We start from the raw sequence: 12,720 nt of genomic DNA on the forward strand, positions 1-12,720 counted from the left end.
CCAACACAGCAAAAAAATAAAAATAAACAAATTTATTTTTTAAAAAAAGGTAAAATTGGTGACTACCAACTGGGGGAATTTTGGACTATGGCCTTAACTCCTAAAATGAGATTTCCCATCTATTTGTAAGGAAGATACTTGCATTTATGTGAGCCGGAATGAAGACTCATACAAAATGCCAGTATCAAATTTGGATTGGCAGAAGTTCCTTTGCATCCTCAACCCCTTTCCCTTCTTTTCTATAACTGATTGCTTAATATCCCCACTCAAAATTTAGCTGCCTTTCTTTATACCACCTCTTGAAGTCCTTAATCACAAAACCAGTCTCCCACACACACACACACACACGCCCTGCGTTTTTAGTAATCTCAAACCATTTAATAATTATGGTTCTCTCCCCAAGCACCGTTTCTGGAAGAAACCAGGAATAGGGCAGAGGTCGGTGGCTTTGAGCTAAGACAGCCTTAACCTTCCCCCGACATCGAAATGCTTTTACTTGAGGACATGCTGCCAGGTGAGGGACAAGGCCTTGGAGGAGTCTAGCTTATCCACCAACCCCACAGCTCCTCATAATCCTAACTTCTTTGGCTTGGGCGGGTGCCCACCATGCCCTCCTTCCCAGGTCCATCCTGGGCCCTAGTGCTGAGGGGCAAAGCACACGCCTGGGCCCTGGGCCCTGGGGCCTGGGGCCTGGGTTTTGTCAGGGCTTTTAAAGAAGACAAAGACAAAAGCAAATACTGTGGGAGTTTTGAGATAGTTTAAAATCATGTACTACGCAAAAGAAATGCAAATGGTTTTCCCCAAGTGTAGCATGACTGGATCCCATTCAAGTCCCACATTCATACTAGCTTTGTATTAAAATCTGTGAAGGAAAGGGGTAATTACATAGTACTGCCTAAAAACCTGAATGCTTGTCCTGATAAAATGTAGATTACTTGTCTAACACATTCTAGTCTTTAAATTTATAAACCACCCTAAAATTTGTATTTTAACTTACAAATCACCTTTAAGTTTGAAAAGAATGGCTCCTGTCAATCTGTTAATATTGTAATTTGGTCTTTTATTACCTTCTTTTCCCTTTATCTTCCTAACAAGGACACTAATTACGTAGCACCAAGATTAATGCAAATAAAAGCAGCTTTCTATAGTCTCACTACGTCTGTGGTATGAGCTGAATAAACTCAGTATCAAATTGTACAAATTCACCTAAAAGCAACTTCAGTACAATATACTAAACCACATACTGGTATTTGTTTTATAGGGAAGTGCCACTGCATGGAACAATTTCTTCCACTCACATACTACAGTTACAAACCTTTTACCCCTTTGCAATGGTAATTTTTTAACTAGACCATTAGTTAAAGTTTAGGCCTGGAGCTGGTAACTGCAAACACAAAGTGTGCTCTATACACCCACAAAACACAAATTACAGGAACATTGGAGGAGATGTTTCAAGACACTCCAATAGGAGAAAAATAATGGCTGAATAATTGGGCTGCACTATGATCTGAATTCCTATGTTGAGACCCAACCCCCGAGGTAACATACAGGAGGTAGAGACTTGGCGAAGTGATTAGGACATGAGAGCAGGAACCCTCATGAATGGGATTTGTGCCCTTATAAAAGGAGCCCCAGAAAGCTCCCTCACCCCTTCTGCCATGTGCATACACAGCAAAAGGACACCATCTATGAACGTTTAAAACTGGGATCTCACTAGACACCAAATCCACTGATGCCTTGATCTTGGACTTCCCAGCCTACAGAACTGAGAAATAAATTTGTTTATAAGCTACTTAGTGTCTAGTATTTTGTTACAGCAGCCCAGAAGGACTAAGACATGCTGCTAAGTGTTCTACTTTAACACCAAAACTATTCAACTTTTAAATTTAACACCTTCTCACTAAATATATCTGTAGTCCATTTCACCCACTCTTCAAACTATAAAATCTGTTACTTTATAATACAACGTATTTCCTTACATCATCCTTTAAAAAATTTAACCATCCTCTTTACCAGTGTGTTAACACTTCTCTTAGCTAAAAACAAGTCTTATCTTCTATAAGGTTGAGAGTGCACTTGTATCTTAAGTTTCTCTAAGTGCTTTTTAAAAACCCATCTACATATACCTATATGTAAATGAAGTTAACTTTCTCTGAATTCATTTAAGAACAAAGCATGTTACAGTCAATGCCAAGAAAAATGGTTGGTTGGGGTGTTGACAAGCTGTATAGTGACCACATCTATTAGAAATTCTCAGATTCTGAGGTGGCTATAACAAGTCATCATGCCATCCTGGCATCGCTTATTAAGTCAATAGTGATTCTAAGTTAAGGTTAGTTAAGTGTCCTCCCTTCTTGTGTGAACCAAAATGATACAAGAAGTTGAGACTTAAGGCTCATTTATTTCTTCCTCAGGATGGTAGCACCTTTCTCATCTATACTACCTTATAGGATCATATATAGCCTCTGAACACCTTTACTTTTTCACATGTCTAAATATTGACCAATTACTCATTACCAATTACTTTTTTTCCTTTGTATTATTTGGCATAAACTTTGGCCGTGTATAATATAATGAAAAACGATATGGGGAAAATTGTGTTCTAGAATTTCTTACTGGAATAGACTTTATAGATACACTACTGAGTAGAAGTTTGAATTTTAAAGTAAAAATACATATGCTGCCATAACTTAAAGCAAGCTTGAGATTCCAAAGTCTCCATCTAATATTTTAACATCAATTGTATTTGCTTTGATTCAAGTATCCCATTCAGTATCAGTATAAATTTTGCAAATCAAACAAGTGCCGTTTTCTTTCATGGTAAATATGTGGTAAGTCAAATGCTGTTTTATGAAACAGCTCAAAAAATAAACACATATTCTAAGCTATAAGCTAATCAGCTTTACTTTTGCCCACAACCATTTCCATTCATGAGATGGGGAATTCCTCCCCTTAGAGGTAGTAGTGTTAAATTATTGGACTCTCCAGCTTTCAGAGGGAGGATGTACAATTAGTATAGACATTTAGCCAGTAAAATGGAAAGTTAAAATCCATCTCCTAGTTACACATTCAAACATGAAAAAACAATCACACACAAAGAGTCAAGACTAGTTGAAAAGGGGGGGGCCAAATTATTATTATTTTAAAATTTGATTACAACCGATTTTGTTGGCATTAAAATTTTAAATTTGAATGGATATAAACCAAAACCCAGAAATTAAGTTTGGTAAAAATGGGAATAGGAGTTTTCCGGTAATTACAGATTAGAAGGCAGAAATCAATTTAGAGAAACATAGACAAACCCCATGTTTACAATGATTGTGCCACAGATTTAAACTTCAGTAGTGCATTAGTAAACTGTTCACATTGAGATCTTCACCTTGAGATTCGACAGCTGTTTCTTGAAAAAAATCTCAGTACCTTGTGCAAATAAATCGGTCTTTCAGGTGCCTTAGCACACTTAAAATTTCTCCATTGTATATATACAAAACACCTACCATTTGGGCAGGGCAAAATACATACTTTCATAACAAAACTATAATGTACCTCTCAAGTATGAACAATATACACATAATACATGGTATACAGTATTTACAAAATATAAAATATAATACAAGCTGTTTGTAAATTTTTAAACTCATCTTTTGCCCTTGTATATTGCAACAAGGTAATTTTCCATTTCTGTACCACTGCTTTTCAAGAGTCCAGGGATTTTGGAAAAGCTATGTTTTACATACATACTGAAATCTGAGATCTAAGTTTGAACTTTTAGGAGAGTTTTTAAGTGTACTGCCATCAACTCCCTATTTTGGTTGGAATTTTCAATGGTGCTTCCCATCCAGTGACTAGGAGGCTTTGGAAGAACACTAGGAGAAGGTGGGTCACTAAACTTTGCCCCAGCATAATTCTCCTTTTGGCTCACTTCAGTTAGAAATGATGATTTCTTCAAATGCTTATTTTTAATATTCTCAGTATTTTTAAAAGGCTTTTTTTCCTGCTTCTGAATTATATCAGATGAAACAGAATTCTGCCAAAAGTTATTTTCATTTCTTTTTGCAGAGGTGATCTTGGTTAGTGGTAAGTTATATTTGCTTTTCTGTCTGTTTATCTTTGGTTGTTCACACAAGTGTATACCATGAACAAGCTGGCCGTGGGGAATGGCAATTTTCTCCGATTTTCCCATCTTTGATTTTAAAACCTACAAAGACAAGGAACATAAAAGTGAATACAGTCTCATGATAAAAATCAGTCATGAACCTCACCATATATCTAACATATTTTCTTTTAAAAAGTTCCCCTGGACTTTAGTTCACTGTCTTGATTAAATGCTTGCTGCACTTATCCCTGGAAGTCCAAATACGCACACATCTAATTTTACCACTAAAAATAGTTAGTAATCACTGTTACCAGTGCTGATTCTAAAATGTCAAAAGAACCCAAGGTAACCAAGTCCACCTTTCTATAAAGAGTAATGAACTATATTCCAAACATGTATGACAACCTCTTCCTAACTAACAAAGGTCAGCGTTTTTACAGCAGCGTATTTCCAAGAGAAATTTTCAAATGCTTTGGTTGATTAGAAAGAAAAACTATGTTAATAGATACACTATTTACCTTTTAAAACAGGTACTTTAAAAATTATGTCAGAATAGAAATTTGATTAGCAGGAGACTGATTTTAAGTGAGGAAGTGTTTTGATAATGGTTACTAAGTACACACATTAAAAATTATCCCCCCAGCTTGTGAAAACAAAATTTCAGAAATTTAAATACTAAAATACTTACCACTTTCTATCATCTCGTCCAGTTACACATATAATAGTCAGAAAAAAATGCTTTCTGCCTGCCCCCTACTTTCTGTTGTAAAAATTACTTCAAGAACTTTACTGCCTTAATTCCAGTCACTTTCCTAACTCAAGTGATCCTTACAGGAAGCCATGAGATGGAAAGACAGGGTAATCTATTCGATCACTGCCCTTTCAACACTTGTAATACGGTAGGTAAGCCAGGACACAAATAGAAAGCCGGAGCACAAGGTAACATAATCCATGTCAAAAAAAAAAAAAAAAAAAAAAAAAAAAAAAAAAAAAAAAAAGGGTAACTGACAACAGAGCTCCCGGTTTCTATACCGTTCTAGAAAATAAAGGAATCTTACTAGGAAACAAGTACAAAAACTCGCTTTTACAGTAATTAATATTACAGAAGAGCCGTGGAACTGAAAGGAACGTATACAAAATTTAAGTAATCACGGTGGACAAATTTAAGTTTTTGCAAGGGCACAGCTAGATAAGCTGCAAATCTCTCAAACCAATATTCTTTCAACAAATGTCAGTAACTTACTTTCATTATTATTATAAAGGTTTCTGAAATTCAAGTCAAAATGTTTTATTTTGATACAAAGGTTACTTTTAAGTAATATAGCCACTTAATACCGTTTACGTTTTAATCAATTTTATCCTAGTCCAATAGCAACTGGGCAGCATATCGTCAATTCAATTGGGAACTCTTCTTTCGGAAACTTCATTCTGGACATAAGCAATAAAACTACCTTCCGCTAAGAAAGCCTGGCACAGTACACCGTGGGGATGCGCAGTAAATTCCGTTCATCTGATAGACTAGCCCAGAGAACTTATCGCTTCAAAGAGGTAACAGCTCTGCCGTCGCTCCTGCCGACTTTCGAAGTTGAAAAGCACAGCTAAGTAGGTCGGCCCCGCGAGGAGCAGCGCCCCAGGTGGCCCGGCGCCCCACACCGCGCACCTCACAACTCAGCAAAAAGCCAACCGGAAGCGGGCGGCTGCCGCCCCATGACAAACCCCACACCGGGTACCGAGAGACCGTACGCGCGTCCCGACGAGTCTTGGCGCTGCTAACGGTCGGGAAGCCCCCAGGGGGCCCGCGCCCTCGCGCTCCCAACCCCCGCCCGGCTTGCCTCCTTCATGGGCGCCGAAGCGCTCCGCACGTAGCGCGCGCTGACGTCAGCCTCCAGCGGGTCTCTTCCTTCTCCCGCCCCCCACCCCCCACCCCGCGCCCAGAACGCCGAAACCCCCTGGAACGTCGCCAGCCTTCTAAATCCGGGCTGTTGCTGGGGCGCAGCCGCGGCTCTCATTGGCCGGCTCCCCGGAGCCAATCAGCAGCGCCAGCGCTGGCCTCCCCTCCCCCCCTCCACCAGCAAGAACAGAGCGGGCGTCACGGAAACTTCCCTCCCGAGTAAACAACCGTCCCTCAACCCGGCCCCTCCCTTCCCGACCCCAGAGCGCAGGGCCCCAAACCTCGCGTCCGGGCTGTGGCCGACTAGGGGCCGGTACGCCAGCGGTACCCCCGTCCCACTCGCGGCCCTTACCTCTCTATTGAACGAGGGTTGGCCGGGCGCCGCGGGCGGCAGCGAGCCAGGGAAAGGGCTCGCTTCCTCAGTTCGAGCTGCGGTCGCAGGAGCCGGGGCCCAGGCGGCGGCCTGGGCCTGGTCCGGGACTTGCTGCGCTCCGCCGTGGCCCGTCGCGGGGCTCCGCCCGCCCTCCAGGCTCGGCCGGTGCTGCTGGTACTGGTGGAAGCGGCTGGGAAGCTGCCCCGACGGGCTGGCCCGCACCTTCTTCTTTCGCCGCTTCTTTGGTGCTGCCCGAGGGGTGCCCCCCGCCGTGGCGAGGCTGCAGTTGGGCAGAGGTGCCGGGGCGCGAGGATGAGGGGTCAGGCAGGGACCATCTTCCCCTAAGAAGTGAGGGAGGAAGAGAGTGGGGGGCAGCCCCCGTGGGTCCGGGATCCGGGGAAAAGGCGGCGGAGCAGTGGTAACCATCGGGAGGGCCCCGAAGTAACCGCGGGCGGAAAAACCCATGGGCGCAAGGCGGCTGCCCAGAACAAGCGGCTCCCGCTGTGGGACAGAAACGACGGTCATAGCACTACGAGGAAAAGTGGCTCAGCAAGAGTAGAAGGAGGAGATAAGGCCAGAAATCACAGGGCGGCGGCGGCGGCGGCGGCGGCTGCTGCTAACAGAGCCCAAGAAAAGAACATACCATGGGTCGGGCGGTGGCGGCGCAGCAACAAATATCCTGAGCCTCCGCTCCGAGTGTTGTTATCGGAAGCTCCGCCCTACCCCGCCCACCTCTCTGAGAAAGCCCAATCAGAATGCGACAGGGAGGCCACGCCCCTCCGGCTCCGCCTCCACCGCCTTGAAGAGGCACACACAAACAACCCGCTTGCTGCAGCCCGGCACAAAGAGCGCGCACTGCGCAGGCGCTGCCATCGGGCTATTTCGGGAAGAGTCAGTCCCGCGAACAATGAAGTTTAGTTTCAGTTCCACCAGCCCCACCCCCCTACCCACTCTTCTTCCTCACCCCCGCACCTCATCCTGAAGGCGGTGGTCTGATGGCTAGATCTAGGCTGAATCTTGGGGATGGGGATGGGGTAGGGGGCGGGAACCAGGGAGGAAGAATCGGGAAGCATCAAGGCCACTGACCTTGGGGAAGTACTTATTTCAAGTCCAACATAATAGCATTATTATTGGTTTTTTTTAATTTTAAGATTTCAGAGTGCGCGGTAGGGGTTACATTCGTCGCAGTCGGAAAGAAAACCAGTCCACATTTAAATTACATTTGATGAAGTGTTGCTCACGTTTTTTTTCATTAACTCGGGTAAGAAACGCTGGTCATTAGCCATGATAATCGGAGTAAAAATTAAGGGAGTGACTTACTGAAATTGGCCTCTTAACGTATAAAAAGTTGTCCATAAATCCGTAATTGCACATTGGAAATGTTACTGATTTCATACTGTGGGACTTTGGGATCACGAAACAGTGCCTGATACCGAGAAGAAAGCAAAGGAGGAGGCTTGCGTCTCAAAGGGAGAAAGTGAAACAGCTCTGCAACATACAGTGTATTTTGCTAGGTCTGTGTTGATAGAAATTCCTCATCTCCCTGCACTGCGCTCACACACAGAAAGAACTGTGGCTATTTTTCAAGCACATATGTGCCACGAACTGTTCTTTGCATGAATTATCTCATTTGAACCTCGGAACAACTCTAAGGAATCGGTACTATATTTTATCCCCAGTTTACAGGAGAGAAAACGGGCTTAGGCAAAAAGTACTTGTCAAATGTCATACAGTAAGCTAGTAGCAGAATTTGAACTCCAGGCCTGGTAAAACTAAAATTTTAACATCATCCGTACTACCTGCCACACTAGATTATAGGTTTTTAGAAAACCACAATAAACTTCTTTGTATCCTACCAGCCTTTAACCAATATTCTTCAGCTTTGTGGTGCTTGATAAGTGTTTTGTGATAACAGAGTTGGACAGAGGCAATATCCAGAATAATGCTTCCCAATAACTTTATATAAACTGTTAATACTACCTTCCATCATTATTGATTGCTGGACTTTATCATTTTTGCTGGATTTTACACATTGTTGTGTTTCCAACACTTAATACATAGTAAGTGCTCATGATCATTGGATGAATGGGAATCATATACTTCCAACCCTGTAAAAGCTCCTCAGGCTGTAATTGAAATTGTCAGGTCTGTAAGTTGGGTTTAAGATCCATCTGAAGAGAATAGCCTGGCAAGAGTTGGTGGATGGACTTCCCTGGTGGTGCAGTAGTTAAGAATCTGCCTGCCAATGCAGGGGACACAAGTTCAAGCCCTGGTCTGGGAAGATCCCACATGCCTTGGAGCAACTAAGCCTGTGCGCTACAACTACTGAGCCTGAGCTCTAGAGCCTGAGAGCCACAACTACTGAGCCTGCGTGCCACAACTGAAGCCTACATGCCTAGAGCCCGTGCTCCACAGTAAGCGAAGCCACCGCAGTGAGAATCCCTCTTGCCACAACTAGAGAAAAGCCTGTGCCAGCAACGAAGACCCAATGCGGCCAAAAAAAAAAAAAAGTTGGTGGAGAAGAGCAGGCGAAGATTATGGAACCTCTGGAATGAGGTAATTTGTTCTTTTGTTTTTGTAAGAGTTTCTGCTTTTTCAAAGGACTTTTTCATCTGTTATCTCATTTTATTCTTACTCCAATCCTTTAAAGTAAATAGCAACATGTAGATAATATAAATAAAGCCTCTAAAGGTAAAGTAACTTGCCTAAGGGCCACAGTCCCTTAGGTCCGAGTTAGGGACTAAATCACTTGAACTCCTAATGCAGTGCTCTTTTCACCAGATCCCAAGGCCTAAGATTTGACTTTACTAGGGTGTACTATCAAACTGTCCTGAAGAATAATTTACCCTTCAGGGGGCTGCTAATTTGTAGTCAGTTCAATGGGGCCCTTGATCAAGAACACCTGTTGTTGTCTATGTATGTGTCTTGGGTGGGTGTTGGGATTATTATGTGGTATGTAGTTTATCCTTTTGAGACCTGAAGTGTAGGCCTTGCATAAAACCCTGGATTCTGTACTTTAAGAAAGGTAGCCTTAAAAAAAAAAAAAGAAAGGTAGCCTTGCAGCTGTGGCCACCTGGGTGGTAGGTGCTAAGATGGTGCCCACCACCAAGAGACTGGGAGCTGGAATGGACCACTGGAAGAGAGTAATTTGGGTTTTATAAACCATATTATTGGATTTCATTTTTACCCTTTGTGTATAGTTCCCATAGACTCCTAGTCTTTAGTAAAGTCTGGTTTTAATATTCAAACCTGGTTTCATCTGTGCTATACGATATAAAGGAAAAGATCAGATACGCTTGTCTGGGCCAATATGGAGGTAGCAAGACATTCCAAGGGTAAAGTTAATCTTGAGAGGACTTTAGGGTTCTTGAAGATTTTTGTTCCATTGCATGTCTTGGTTTTATTTTTGTTAAGTCAACAGTTTATTTACAGGAGGTGTTTTGTTTGTTTGTTTAAATAAACAATTGAAAAGTAGTCAGGAATTAAAGCCCACCTGTGTTTCTTTTTCTTTTATTTTTGGCTGCTCCAGAGGCATGCAGGATCCTAATTCCCAGACCGGGGATGGAACCTGTCCCACCTGCAGTGGAAGTGCAGAGTCTTAACCACTGGTCCGCCAGGGAAGTCCCCCCATTTGTGAAATAAGCAGTTTACCTGCATTGACGTTCCATAGCCCTCTGAATTCCTCTGCCCTCTCTTCTGTCTACCTTTGTCTCTCTCACATTTCACTTCTGCCCTCATCCTCTCCCTCTCTCTACCTTGAATATCATCTTTCTCTCCTGCTCTGAATGTCCTTCTTCCCCCTTCACTGTTACTTTGTTTCCATTTCCTCTGCCTATTGTTGCTTAGATCTTGAACATCTAAGCTCTAAAGGACACGTGTATGAAAAGAGGAACACTTACTCCAATTTATACTTTGCTTAATTCTCAAATTATTACTCTTTCAAATCTATGAAATAATATTCCTCTAAACATTGAACATAACCATGAAATCACAATGTTTACACTTAATGAATAAAAATTTCCCTGACATTTAAGCCTTGATCACAAACCTTATTTTATCAACACACCCTGAAAAGTTTATTTGAAATTTAAGGTTTACTTTTTTTAATATTTATTTATTTGGCAGCGCCAGGTCTTCGTTGCTGCATGCAGGCTCTTAGTTGCGGCATGTGGGGATCTAGTTCCCTGTCCACGAACTAGAACCTGGGCCCCCTGCATTGGGAGCGAGGAGTCTTAACCACTGGACCACCAGGGAAGTCCCAAGGTTTATATTTAAAAGCAAACAAAATATGCACAAATTTTCACAAAATTTATACTGACACTTCAATTGCTTGTGAAGTATTATTACTGTAGGTCGAAATTGTTGTCTTCATTATCCCTATCCTCCTTCATTATACCTTTCTGGGGTTGCAGTAATTTTACCACATGTTTATTTCTTAAACCTTCCTGAGAAGGACAGCAAGCCTTTGCAGGCTGTGCTTTGCACAAGGGTGCCTGGCTGAAGGGATGAGGGGGTGCTGAAATACAACTCTAAGTCTGCTCTTGAAAGCTGTTTTCCCGGGGGCTGGGGCCACCTGGAGGAAGGGGTCTCTTTTTCCTATTGCTACAAAGGTTTCAGAAGAACTAGTGGCAGCCCTGGGGTACAATAATATTATGGATACTTGATACTATTTCATCTTAGATATGAAACCAAAGGAAAAAGCATGTTATTTAGACCAGCTGAGGTTTCAACCAATTGAATCTTAGTTGGGGTCACAGGCCTGGTTGTGCCTTCTGCCTGGCTCTCCTTTTATACACTGTTAGAACTTTTAAAATCCTTACCACTCATAGAATGCAACCTATCGCCTCTCCTGAAATGTTTTTTGTTTCACTTGGCCACCTTACAGAACCCAGTTTCTTAACATTATATATTGATTGATCTAGACTGTTCATTTTTGCAAACTGATTTTGTCTCATTCATTAATTATGATAAATATGACCATTAAAAGGTTTCATCTTTCATGAGACAGGGATGGAATCTACATTATTAACTGTCTTCTGTTTTCCTCAGGACATTTGGCAAATCATCATCTTTTTTTTTGGAAACTTTGGAAGACATTTCTTTTTAAAGTCACAAGTCGGGAATTTCCTGGTAGTCCAGTGGTTAGGACTCCGCGTTTTCACTGCTGTGAAACACACCACTGAATTCTCCATTTGGTCATTTTGCAACCAAAATGTTGGATCTCCTTTCTACCTGGTTGTTTTGTGTGGCAAATAATGTGAAGCAGTTCTTTCTGTTGTTGGTATAGTTAATAATTTTCTCCAGGGCTGCTTGGCGGATTCCCAATTCCTCCATTCATCCCTCTCTACTTTCACAATTAGAGAAAAGGCGTGTTTGTACTTTATAAGCTAATATATGGTTTCAATTTTTATAAAACCCCATACATACAATTCTCTGTACTTAAAAAAAATTAACATATCTATATTATCACATTCACTATCTTTTATGGCCAAACTACCTATTACTAAATTGCAAACTTTTTCCTTTGGAGAATCATTATGAACTTTCATACATTAACATAGTTTTGATGATCGATAATTATTTTCCCTTTTTTGCTCAAATATTTAGAGCTTGGCCAGTAAAACGCCTTTTAGGATGGTTCTATTGTCTCTTCAGCACTTCTCCCAAACATTTTTGAAAACATTCTTGCTTTGCATACACAAGATGTTCCAGATTATCCTCATCTCTCTCTGACCCAAAGCGTGGAATGAGCTATTTTATAAGGAATCTTAGTTCCTTTAAATGAAGAAAAACATTAGAGGCAAAATCTGGGCATCAGGAATGGATATCAGATTGTTCTTCATGAGTACAGATTGGGATTATGATAGTATCACTGTTAGACCTTTTTTTTTTCTTTGACAACTTTGGAAGACATTTCTTTTCAAAGTCACAAGTTGGGAATTCCCTGGCTGCCCAGTGGTTAGGACTGTGCGTTTTTCTCTGCCATGGCCTGGGTTCAGTCCTGGTCAGGGAACTAAGATCCTGCAAGCCACGCGACTCGGCCAAAAAAAAAATTAAAGTCATGAGTCTTTTTTTTTTTTTTTTAATTCTAATTTAATTCAAACACTACAGAATCATTTAACACGTTCATTCCATTGTAAAAAAATTTAGTTTTCTACCTAACATAATCTTAAATTTTTAATCCCTCACCCAAACTGCAGTTGTGCCCTCATGTATAACCCTTAGGTGTCTCATCAGTCATCATTTCTGTAAACACCTCATTAACTATGATGTCTTAGTCTGTCCGCTTTGTCTCATGACTTACTCCCCTTTTAATCTTTCTGTTTTTTTCTACTGTTCTCATCATCATCCTTATTTCAT

At 41.7% G+C, this 12,720-nt stretch overlaps 1 protein-coding gene across 1 annotated transcript; it reads right to left on the reverse strand.

The window, feature by feature from the left end:
• Positions 1 to 17: 17 nt before the first annotated feature.
• Positions 18 to 7,053, reverse strand: PNRC1 (proline rich nuclear receptor coactivator 1). The gene is made up of 2 exons (XM_032651453.1): positions 6,340 to 7,053; positions 18 to 4,198 (listed from the first exon to the last, which is right to left on the reverse strand). The coding sequence occupies exons 1-2, from the start codon at positions 6,883 to 6,885 to the stop codon at positions 3,755 to 3,757; spliced, it is 990 nt and encodes a 329-aa protein (XP_032507344.1). The 5' UTR covers positions 6,886 to 7,053; the 3' UTR covers positions 18 to 3,754.
• Between the last annotated feature and the right edge of the window lie 5,667 nt (positions 7,054 to 12,720).

Source organism: Phocoena sinus, chromosome 12 (genome assembly GCF_008692025.1).
Source record: "Phocoena sinus isolate mPhoSin1 chromosome 12, mPhoSin1.pri, whole genome shotgun sequence".
NCBI lineage: Eukaryota > Metazoa > Chordata > Mammalia > Artiodactyla > Phocoenidae > Phocoena > Phocoena sinus.